At 46.2% G+C, this 12,287-nt stretch overlaps 1 protein-coding gene across 1 annotated transcript; it reads right to left on the bottom strand.

Annotated features, from left to right (window-relative positions):
- Positions 1 to 502: 502 nt before the first annotated feature.
- Positions 503 to 11,980, bottom strand: LOC104269196 (histone-lysine N-methyltransferase Smyd1-like; the record flags this gene model as incomplete). The annotated part of the gene is made up of 3 exons (XM_009878501.1): positions 11,844 to 11,980; positions 1,363 to 1,539; positions 503 to 716 (listed from the first exon to the last, which is right to left on the bottom strand). Coding segments are annotated over exons 1-3 (528 nt in total), but the record flags the coding sequence as incomplete, so codon positions are not given.
- Positions 11,981 to 12,287: the final 307 nt, after the last annotated feature.

Genomic DNA, 12,287 nt, shown 5'->3' with positions numbered 1-12,287 from the left:
ATATGTATAACCATATAAACATGCAATACTAAAATATATTTATAATAAAATTTAAAATATGCATGTAAAAATCAAATGCACACAACGCATGACAATAACGCATATACTAAAACAGTTCTGAAACATTTTACATATATTCTACACGTATTTAGTGAAAAAATATATTTAAATAGATTTTCTCAACTCTCCCGGGTGCTGCGAGATGCTCGGTGGGACTGGGGATGACAATGCAGCACCAATGGCTGAGTGAGCCACTTGCCTGCATGCTTAGACAGATGAAAGGTTTCATACCTTGCCTCTGCCGTGCCTCAGTTTCCCAGTGTCAGGGCAAAAGCAACGCAGATGGGCAATGGGCCTGTAGCAAATGCCAGTCTCAGCTCTGCCAACTGCTATGCCCTCTTACGGGCAAGAGAGGGATGAATTGAGGCCTCCTCCACTCCGGCTGGTTGGAGACTTGCTCTAAAAGCAGCCCCCCATTTGCTCTCCCATCCCTCCAACGTACCACTCCAAATATGTGGGAGATGTACTGCATGCCAAACTGCTGGCTCTGGGCTGGCCAAAACTCAAGGAAGCTCTCCACGTCGGCACGGAGCTCCTTCTTCTCCTCCTCGCTAAAGCTGTCCACGTGGTTCTGCAGGTCATCGATGGAGACCAGGCAGCCTTCTGCGAGCCCGCTGCCTTCCCTCTCTATCTTCCACATGATGCGGGCAGCCAGCCTGGGCAGGAGAGAGCCCCAGGGCGTTAGCACCACCACCCCCCACTGAAAGAAAAGGGACTAAAGGACCACTAAAATTCATTTCATGGGTGGGAAATCGTGTGCAGACAGGCCAAGACAGGCTCAGCATCGGATGGCTGAGGGCTGGTCACCATCCAGGAGCTTTTGAAGGAAAGGGAGATGTGAGGTTTTGCTCTGCATCTGTGTTCTCATCTGGAGAAGTGCTACAGAGCCCCACATGCCCAGCCCTCCACGATGGCTCTAATTTCCTTGGGGATTCCTCTCATTTTCTTACGACAGAGCCAGATGTGAAACCAAATCAATTTATCCTGTAGGCAAATAAGGGAAGACCCCATCTCCTCTTCCCCTTTTCCACCTATTCCCTCTTTTCCCACACCTCCTAAACCACTCTGGGCACGTTTACCTCACCATGTTCAACTACAGTCAAATTGTTGGGGCTAAACACCAAAAAAAATGCGGGGGCATGCCCTCACATCCCTGATGCTCCTCCAGCTCAGGGATGCTCCTGGCCTTTCCTAAACCCTGTCCCACCTCCACCCCACCCAACTCAGGCCACCCAAATCTCTCACCACCCTCTGAAGTGATGTCCTGTCTTCTCCCACCACCCCCTGGCTGTCAGCTCTCACCTGATGTTTTCAGTGGGTGCCTTGCCATGCTTCTTGATAGCAGAGCACTCATTTTTGTGGTTCAGCCAAGCTGCTCTCTGGCAGGTCCGGTCGCAGTAGTAGGCAAATTTGCACTGGCCACAGCGGTGGAGCCTCTCCTGCCGTTTGAAGCAGGTGTGACAGATGACATGAGTCAGGCTGGAAGTACAGAAAGACTTGTTGGATTGCACCTCAGTGAGGGGCCAGCCCCACCCAGAGAGGGTCCTGCAGGCTTTGCATCCCTGGGCTCCCCACAGCCACTAAGAATGGACACCTCGAGATTTTTTGGGAGGATGAAGAAACATCTCACTGAGCTTAATCCCTGTGTGTTTGCCCAGTGCTCTTTGGCTAAGTTGAAGAGACAAGTATTTTGTTTAAAGAAGGACAGCAATAAAACATTCCTCGTTCTCAGCCCTCCTGTCTGCAGTTCGTCTGCTCCTCCTCAGCACCACCACTGTTAATAGGATTTCCAGCCTGCTTTTGTCTTCCGTCTGGCCCATGCTGAAGCACCAGCCACCCACTGGCTGAGCAGAAAGCAGAGACCTAATGAGCCTGCACCTCAGGCCAGCACAAAGAAGAGTGTGAAGGCAAAGAGCCAGACTGAGAGCTTCACCTGCCTGCAAAGCCTCTGAATTCGGCTGAACCGAAACCCATCTCAAGCACTAAGGCTCTTCTGGGCCGCACATGGGCCACCACCATGCCCAAGAGACTTAAGAAAACATCGGGTAAGAGGGACCAAACAGTAACATGACTCTGAGCTGACCTAACTGCTCTCCTAAGCTTTTCTTACGCACAGGCACGCTGTGGAGATAAGAATATACATCAGAAACACTCTACTAGTGAGTAGATCAGAGGTGTGTCACAGTGAAGACTGACAGATCAAAGTGGTTGCACAGGGAAACCCTGGTTTTTTGTTGCTTGAAACCAAGGTACATTTCCATGGATTCAAAGGCAGCTTTGCTTCTCGCTTCTCTTTGGCACTGAGCCCCAAGTGTAGCTTTACTGGAGGCACTGCACTTGGCAATGGTGCCATTGTGTTGGAAATGACTTAAGGAAGCCAACAGAGCAGTCTCCTTCAAGGTAATCTTCTCAGCACTGTGCTTATATCGTCTCCTTCTCTTGGCTGTGGCACATCTCCTGGCTGCCCACTCTCCGGAGATGGCAGCACAGAGCCCCAGGCTGGGTGGGTTTGGGGCTCTCCTGATCCCAGTGACTCCAGACAGATGCTCAGCACGGGTCAGTGAAGATCTGAGGGACCAGGGCAAGCTTCCAGTCACTCCGTAGATTCCCAGGCATGACTGCCAAGGGACAAGTGGATTTCCAGCTGCTCAGAGATGGAAAGAAACACCAAACAGCTGAAGACAGAAGACAGACGAACTCTCAAGAGCTCGCAGGAGCACTGGCTGGGGTAAGACAAGGGGTGGGCTGACTGTAATGCCAAGTTTAGGGAGCAATACTTGCACTTATGACCACAATTGCATGTTATTAATAAATCCAGGGGATTTTTCATCTTCATAAGGCTGATGCGTTGCTGAGCTGAGAACATCACTGTGCTGGTCGGTGGCACAGAATACGGCACTGACTGGAGGTGTTGCTACACGTTAAACATAAGGAGCACAGTGCCTGATGTGAGGACATGCTCTGCTCTTAGGGCACAGAGTCCTCCCTGTTTAGTCTGCTGTAAGCTTTAGCATTACACTCTTTAGGTCACTTAAAGCTTTCCTGCAGCTGCACTAGCAATACAGATTTCTCCTCCAAATCCAAAAGCTTGACGTGTCTTTCTCTGATGCCAGCAGCAAGTGTTCCTGCTGCCGGCTCTGCAGTTTAACAAGCTGAGAGGTTTGCTGTGAGTTAGTCAGTCATGGGACAGCAGGGAAACACCTTTCAAAAGCAGCAGGTTTCTTCTTTACGGAGATCCAAATCAGAGTTTCCAAGAAGCATCATACAATTGTATTTATGTAACCATAACCAAGGCCGGGGGAGGAACGCATCAGAGGATACTGCTGAAGAAGCCTAACCTCATGTCCTCCTTCCAAGAGTGTCCAAGGTCCCAGATCAAGGGGAAATCTCCCCCATGTGTCCCTTCCACCTGTCCAGCTGCTTGTTCCTCAGACTTAATTCACTGGGAAGAAGAAGGGGGCAATCTTTGGTCTCCCACCTAAAGGATTTTGGGACTTCTGCATTGCTGCTAGACAAAGTTTTTGTCTCCACCTGTCTGCTTCTCCAGGCAGTTGCCCACTTTGTCTCTGCCTCCAGCCAGGCTTGATTGTACAGGAGAATTTAAATTCCAATCACTCAGACACTGCTGGTCTGAGGAGATAGTTCTCCTCATTGCAAAAAGTTCACTGATCACAGAGGCTTTTAATTACCAAGGGAACGTTACCATTGCCCACAGCCCATAGTGGGGAAACTGAGGCATAAGGAAATAAAAATTGTATCGACGATCACACGAGGAGGCTGTGCCACAGCCAGCAATCAGACCCACAGCCCAAGCTTCCCCAGCCCCAAGACTGTCCTGCCTCTCCACCATACAGATATATATATATAAACCTACTTAAGCATATTTACATCTATCACAGTCCATTTAAAATGCTCTTGAATTCCTTCAGCAGCATTGTATGAGCTGTTGACAAAATCCATGCTGCTTCTTGGCACTTGCAGGATTAGAGGGCTGCTTTAAAGGCTTGCTTTAAAGCAGGATGACCCTCAGCAGACAATACCACGTGTGAAAATGAGATCTGGAAGATGACAGTGAGTGTTGCTGGAGAGAGCCTGACACAAGGTCAGCACCCAGGATGAGGCAGGCGAAGCACGTGTCTAGGAAGGAGGATGCAGCCAGCTCCATTAAGTCGAATGAAACTGCTGGGAGCTGGTGAGAAATGCGAGTCTGTGCTCTGTCAGCTGTCAAGCCAGGGGGGCAGAGAGGTGCAAGAGAGATCACACTCCTTGTAAGGCAAAGGAAAGCTGGAGAGCTGATAAAACCTGCGTGGTTATGTTGCGCTGGGAAGCACGGGGAGATATGTCATGCAAGGAATGGGGCTCCTTCCTGCTGCTTGCCTGCTTCGAGAAAGCAAAAAGGCAGTTAAAAAGTTTCCCTGTAAAAAGGAGCGATACGCTGGAGGCAATATTGTGCAGTATAACCTAGAAAGTGGAAATCACCAGTCTATAAAACCTTCTCTGTCTGGTCTAGAAAGTGTTTAATACAACCTAAAACAGCCCCAGACTTCTTCTCCCCCAGTTTTTATTTCCTTATGCCTCAGTTTCTCCACTCTGCGTTGTGTAGTCAGGATGCTGCACGGCCAGGTAGCACTGAAAGTTTCTGGAGAAAAATCAGAGTAGGTACCTAATGATGTGACATCTACCCAGGAGCCCCGAAGATCTGAACCCCCAGAGGCTCAGTGTTCAGCTTTCTTTTTCTTAACACAGGGACAATACAACTGCTTTCTGCTGTGTCTACATACGTCATGGCCTCTGGGGTGCACTCATTCACTGCCATCTCCCACACAGAGCGAGAACTCCTGCCTGCACTAGCACAGTGATGTCTCCAGCCCGTCAAAGACTTGTCCGGTCAGGGATTTAGGACAAGCTTGGAGGGCAGTTTCCACTGACTGACTCACTAAATTCCTTTCCTGGGAGCCTCAGGTTTCCTTGGCCTCTCACCCAAGCATCAATCAAGCTGAACTCTCAGGGGCTCATAAGCTCTGATGCTGCGCAGATGAGACGCACAACTACTACTAATCCTGGACTTAGCTACAGTCCCAAAAGCAGTGATTCAGTGTGCCAGCCAACAAATGCAAGAGGTGACAGAGCACTGTCAGCTAAACCACGGCTCCCACAAGCACAGATCTCAGTGAAAGAAGCAGCAAATCGCTCCTGTGATTGCTTGGATTGAATTCAGATGGATTAAGATCTCCCAGGACAGAGGGCTGGCTACAGGAAACATATTGACCTAACCTGTGAGACATGCATAGCCCAAATATCTGCCAACCTTTTCCCATCTAGCACTCACAGCATCTCATTTACTCATCTGGAAAAGCCAGGTGAGATGGTTACAGGGCAAAGGAATAGAGGAGGATTTCATTGAATAGCTATTGGACATGGTGAGAAGCTCAAACTCCTTAACGTTAGTTTATTCTGTGCATCATAGATGACACACAGAGATGACCTAAACACTAAGTCCACCTGCTTATTATTTATTATTGGCTGGCTAAGCATCTCTCTCCTCAACGTCCTACAGAGGACAGCATAAGAATAGCCTAAGATGCAGGCAAAGTCCACTTGGCTTTCAAAGCAGAGGCTGTAACACTTCATTAAACACATCAGCCTAAGAAAATGCACCGATCCTTTCAGCAGTGAAAGGAAAGGGGAGATATTCAATAGCTGGCTTCTACTGAGGATACCTATAATGGTCAATTATTAGCACAAGAATAGTTTTGCTCCTTTAAAAAGTGTGTCAGAGTTTAGTATTTTTATCTTTAAAATGTCAGGGATGACACATCCTAGTGTGTCTGATTTGAGTGGAAGGTTTACTTTAGGCTAATTTTAGACAATTTTATTTTTAGTCTTTCATTACAAGATTTCTCAGCCTCTTTTTGGAGGTGTGGGTGTGCTTTTCTTTAAAAGGGATAGGTTTCCTCCCAGGTTTTATTTAAGCTTTTGAACAAATGTGACAATAATAAAAAAATCTAACCCCAGGAAAGAAGAATTTGTTTCCATTATCTTTTTAGAGTCACATCATAACGAAAAATTCTACATTTCTTATATTCCCAGGTCATCCCAGCTACAGTAATGAAGCTCCTCACATTTCCCTTGGAAAACATTTTGGGCCTGCTTCATACATCAAAAGGGATTGCAAATATCACACGATCTCAGGTCTTTAGCAAATTGCAGATGATTCATCAAGCAGATCTTCAGGAGATCTTGGCTTTTTACCACATGACAGTGTTTGCCTTGACAACTGTCTCACAACCTCCATTGGTTAAAGAGCAAACCCTCTCTTGATGAAGGTCGACAGAGATATATCAGGCATCCCAACGCTCGTAGGAAATGTAAACTCTCACAGGCTTGAGAGAGAACCAACATGCCAAAAGAGAAGGTCACATACTGTACATTGAGCCCAGGCAATGGGAATGCCATCGTCCTGGAGGTGGCTGTGAGGAAAGGAGATCTGGGATCTTCAAAGAGAAAGTGAAGAGGGAGGGAAGGATTAAATCCCAGCACTTAAGCAGAGCACTAGGGCAAGCTTCAGTGAGAGGTGATGTCAATGGGGAACGCTGAGGGCCTTTGCAAATCAAAAAATGATCCAAACAAAGGCAAAGAATTCCCTGAAAAGATGGAAATCCAAACTTCCGCAAACATTTTAGAGCAAAGTGGACCTCACACTGGTGTTCTCTGAGTGCTAGTTCAACTGATAGCAATAAGGCTGATTCAAACACAGATTAGAGAGTGGGTCTGCACTTTAGCCAGACAGCAAAATGCTGGAGATCAAACTGAGATCTGCACTCCATTTCAGTCAGTCTTCATTGTCTCCCTAAAGAGCCTGCTCTAGTGCAGGTAGAAGTAATGGGCTTGATGCAGGAGTCAGTGACAGGAAACCGCTGTGTTAAGCAATTGGTTATAGAATCATAGAATGGTTTGGGTTTGAAGGGACTTTTTAAAGGTCATCTAGACCAACCTCCCTGCAGTGAGCAGGGCTAACCTTCTGAGTCATACCCTGGCCTTAAAATCTAAGAAACTATGAGCTGGCTGATGGCTGGAGGAACCTTCTTTAGCTTCCAGTTTTACGTACTTCTGGACTAAAATTTCTAGTACTAGGTCAGAAACTGCTGCTCAGATGACCATCACCAGATTGAAGAGTACAAGTCCTCACCAGCCTTAATGACTTCAGGGACCTTGAGGGTCCCTGTTACCCTCTGGGGCTTTCAGGGTGGGATGCCGCCTGAAAATTTAGACACCTGGATGCGCCCATCTGTGCCCTCAGTGTCCAACTAGAGATTCCATTAAAATACTCCGTGGAGTTTAGAAATTCATTCAGCTTAAGGTAGTGTTCAGTGCACGTTACAGTGCTCCATTTATTAGAACCAGAACTTAGGGCTGGATTCACTTTCCTGGACACAGGAGCCTGGTGTTATTTTAAGCTCTGCAGGGACACCCCTCCGGCCTGAGAGGAGGCCTGATTCTCATAAATCCTCTTTTGTACCTGTCACCCTAGGAGGACGTCTCAGACACCTCGGGGCATCTCAAATGACACTAAAGACAGCTGTCAATTGACTCCTGCCCTTAGCTCTATGCACACATGTACAACAGACCTTAGTTTTGAGCGTCTTATTTTGCGAGCTGAATCCCAAAGCATATTTCTGGACAAGTCACCACCTCACTCTGCAGGCTAGTTCAGTGAAATCGATGGGCCTTACTGGTGCAGAGTATGATGGTTGGTTAAAGAATTTTGCCAAAGAAAACATTTCTCCTTTTCCTGGCAAAATAAAATTCTCAACACCTCCTCAAACGGAGCCTCCTACTGAATGGCAGACATTCATACAGTGGAGGTGGGTGACAGCCTCAGGTCAGAACTGCTTTTGTAATTCCTCACATCGATATATAGACAAGGGCCTTTGCACCACTTCAGCCCAAAGGATCCCCACACTTCCTGCTGTGAGCACCTAACACTGGGTCCCAAAATTGGCTGTTCAGGCTCCCTAGATCCCTGTACAGTTGAGGCAAAGACGTTTGTTTTGCTGATAGTCTCTCAGAGTATGAAAGGTAGGTGTCTGCTACGCAACAGCCCTATGGAGGCTCTTCTCACTTAGGAACCCAAGTTAAACGCTTATAGTGCAAATTTTTCATTTCATAATGAAAAAGAAAATTTTATAATAAAAATTTCTATGATTCTAATTATGTTCTTCACCAGGTCAGAGGACAATCAGCTTTAATTTCCAAACATTAAGATGTCTCATCTCTTGACTGTGCCCAGGCACAACCACAAGCTGCTTTCCATCCTGTAGTATGGCCACACCAAGAAAACACTGTTGTGTCTCTGAAGAGTCACTCCTAGTAATCTGAAAAAGAGACTTGTGCTTCACCTGCTGGGTTCCAACACTGCAGGTAGTCACACAGAAGGCTGCAGCATGGCCCCAGCAGCATGACAGACACCCATCTGCAAGCTGCATGCAACAGCAAAATCAGGGGCAGGATTTCAGGGGCTCCGCATCCACACTGGGGCCAGATTTTCCAAAGAGCTGAACTCCTCAAAGGGCTGCAAAGCACAAACCACTTTTTGCAAGTGCTCTGCACTGTTGTGCTTCCAGGGTGGCCTTTATACACAACGAAAGCAGAGCTCTGTGACAAAAATAGTGACCTGTTTGGTAGGTCCTGAGCTGAAAAATTAAACCTACCGCTCATATTGGAATCCCCTTTCCATAGTACAGATATACATTGCTTTCAGCAAGAGATGAAGATGCTGAGTGGAATTAGGATGATGGATTCCGGACGTTGGGTTTCCCAATGCAGGGTGACATCGTTTTTAATAGTGTAGGGTCAAAAAGCATTTTAGGATCTATAAATGCTTTTTTGTGGGCATGAAAGAACACGTCTCTTCACTGGACTCTTCATCTGTGCAGATGCAACAGCAGTTTTTTCAAGGCAAAACCAGTCACTATGGCTTAGAATCATAACATGGTTTGGGTTAGAACCTTTGGGTGGCACCTTAAAGTTCACCGAGTTCCAACCCCTCTGGTCATGGGCAGCAACACTTCCCACTAGATCAGGTTGCTCAAAGCCCAAATGGCCTTGAAGGGAGGGGGCATCCACAACCTCTCGGGGCAGCTTGTTCCAGTGTCTCACCACCCTCACAGAAAATAATTTCTTCCTAATATCTAATGTAAATCTACTCTCTTTCAGTTTTAAACCATTACACCTTGTCCTATCAATACACTCTCTGATAGAGTCCTTCCCCTTTAAGTACTGTAGCTACCTTTAAGTACTGGACGGCCTCTATAAGGTTTCCTCAGAGCCTTCTCTTCTCCAGGCTGAACAACCCCAACTGTCTCAGCCTGTCTAGTGTGGATTTATTCACACAGGACCTTCCAGGATATAGGCTTCTCTTCTCTGACAGCGCTCAGTTCAGTGGGGGTTATACACAATTTAATACCCTGGAACAGTGGTACCTTCAAAACCAAAGCCCTGTGTGCATGTGAAAACCATCACAGCAGGTTTCACAAGAATAATGCATGTTTCCATTATATCTCCAGCCCACGATACTCCCTGCCAAGCACTAACCAACACGCATTTGCTTCAGAAATTTTGGGAATGCAGTCCCAGACTGATATGGACAAAGTGTTTTGGGATTAAATCTGTCACGAGACGTGTCTTCTTCATAACGCTGTGCAATAATTATGCATTATTATTATTGCACAGCAGCATGAAGAAGAAGAAGAGAGATAAGAATGACTGAAGCCGTCTCTGTCACTGCTCAGTATCTGGACTTGCCCTCTGGGAGCTAAAAAAAAACCAGCCTGAGGAGTGAGGGAATCACATCTCTCCCCATCCAAGGTTTTCTGTTGGAAACTGAAGTGTAAGACACAGTCTGCAGCCTAAGAATTGACGTGGTGATAGTCTCTCCCCTTATCTCACATTACACAAGTGACATTTGAAAATGGAGCGAACTTGTAGCTCTTCAGCGTAGGCAGCCGTGCTCTGTGCACGATGCTTACAACATTTCACATAGAAGAAAAAGAAAATCTCAGCTAGCAATCAAAGGGCAAAATGTTTTCAATGATTTAAAAGATAATTAGTAATTTTAATACGGCACATGGGAGAAATAATTGTCCATAGGCACTTCCAAAGCAAACATAATATGACAGCAAAATTCCAGGAAGTGACACAAGTGAAACTGAACTACAAGAAGTAAAAAGATACGTGAAAGAGAGATGTTTTTATCATAGAATCATAGAATGGCCTAAGCTAGAAGGGACCTTAGAGATCATCTTAATCCAGTCTCCCTGCCGCCAGGGACACCATCTCTCGACTAGATCAGGCAACACATGGGGACCGAACGGGAATTAACAACTGTAATTGAACTCAGGGTTAAGAATTGAAGAACTTCACATTCTAAAATAAAAAAATGACATTTTTAATGTGAGCTTTTGCAATGACAGCACAATAAAAACTAAAAAGTGACATTGTTGCTATTGTAAAGATTCATAAGCATGTTCACTCGCAGAAAGTATAAAGGCAAGAAAAAAAGTGAATTAAAGACACAAAAAAATTATTTCCTGGTCTGTTCATTTACTCCCCAATTCTCTGCTATTGCCAGATCACACAGTAGCACAAATCAACTTCAGCTACAAAATGACCAGGATTAAAAAAGTAGCATGAGTTCTGCTTGAACTCCAGACTCTGTTAGGGCAGCTGATTCAATCAGGAGAAGCTCAGTTGGGCAGAATCACTCACCACCCTATTTAGTTGTGCAGAATATTCATGAAAGTCACTGGCAGTCTGGGGCTAAAGATTCAGGATGCCATGATGCCCTTGAAGAATGCTCACAAATTTCCTAAACCCACAATGAAACCTTCAGCAGATATCTAGCTCCTTGGTTTGAAAGTTTGGGCCAAATTCTGTTCTTGGCACACTGTAAGGCTGAACATTTTCCATTCATATCTGAGGCTTTATTCTATATTTATCTCATGAGAGATTAACATAGAAATTAGTTCTTTGTGTCTTTTAGCTTGCAGGGTATTTAAGTGAATCTTCCACTGATTTGAAGGGCAGAAGTAAGCACCTAACAGACACATTGGCAGAGCAGGCTGATCGAATGTTGTTTGTCCTTGAAACAACCAGCAGCAAAAAAAAAAAATGCCTCTGCACCTGAATTCAGTTTCTGGCTAAATCAGTGTGACAAAAACTTAAAACCGGTCGGCTAGCTATAAATATAAAATCACTTTTACAGGAACACTATCACTCCCAGATTCCCACTAACTCCCAGTTTGAAGGCAGCGGCAATGAAACTGTGGGTGCAGCTGGGAGGTGGTACACGTGAGCAGAGCACAAAGTGATTCACATAGATCACAGATTATGCATTAGAGGCTTCAGCAAAGTCAGTCTGAGATTGTTGTACCTCAATTACAACTCCTGGCAGCTCACCGTAACATAACATGGGTCCAGTTTTGTCAGGAACTGAAAACACTCAACTTCCACCACACTTGGTAACAGCTGATGGCAATAAGCACCTTCCAAGATCACACCCTGGAAACAGACTGCACCATATTAAAAGTAAAAAAAGCTGATCTGAGCCCTGGGAAGCACATTCACTGTAAGATGTGAATGTGTCTTTACAGAAGTGATTCTGACCTCCCTTTGTACCCTTGCCTGATGTTGTCCTGGCACTTTCAAACTTTTACCCACCCAGCCAGACGAAATTTTACATCGAGATTACTTTTGGTCTGTGTTTACAAGTGCTTTTCTCTTACCTATCAAAAACCACGGCTGCATAGGCGGGCTCCGCAAAGATGACATCCCCAGGCAAGAATTCCTTCTGCGCTTTCAAGCCCCTGCCTTTGCCTTCAGATGTGAACACTTCGACTGACTCCATTCCCCCTTTGGTCATCCCAGGGACCCCAAGGCTTGGGCGGTGGGTATCTCGTAGCAAGCCAAATCTCCTGGCGCTTCTGTCAGCTTCAACTTGCCACAAGACCACACTTATAAGTGGGCTGGCCTCCCCCCACCATTGGCCGCACCGTTTCCTATAGGAGGACGAGGGGGTGGGAGCAAGAGAGGCAGGGGGTGAAGTTCCCCCACGCAGTATCACTGACCTACGCAAGGGAAGGCACAGCGCTGGGACTGCTGCTTCGTTTAGGGAACCCCTCTCTGGAAAACACGTTTGGAATTGCTTCTCCCAGCCACAAGCAGTTGTA

The sequence above is a fragment of the Apaloderma vittatum genome, unplaced genomic scaffold (genome assembly GCF_000703405.1).
Source record: "Apaloderma vittatum isolate BGI_N311 unplaced genomic scaffold, ASM70340v1 scaffold13831, whole genome shotgun sequence".
Taxonomy (NCBI): Eukaryota; Metazoa; Chordata; class Aves; order Trogoniformes; family Trogonidae; genus Apaloderma; species Apaloderma vittatum.
The sequence above is the reverse complement of the archived record's forward strand: the minus strand, read 5'-3'. Positions and strand labels throughout refer to the sequence as shown.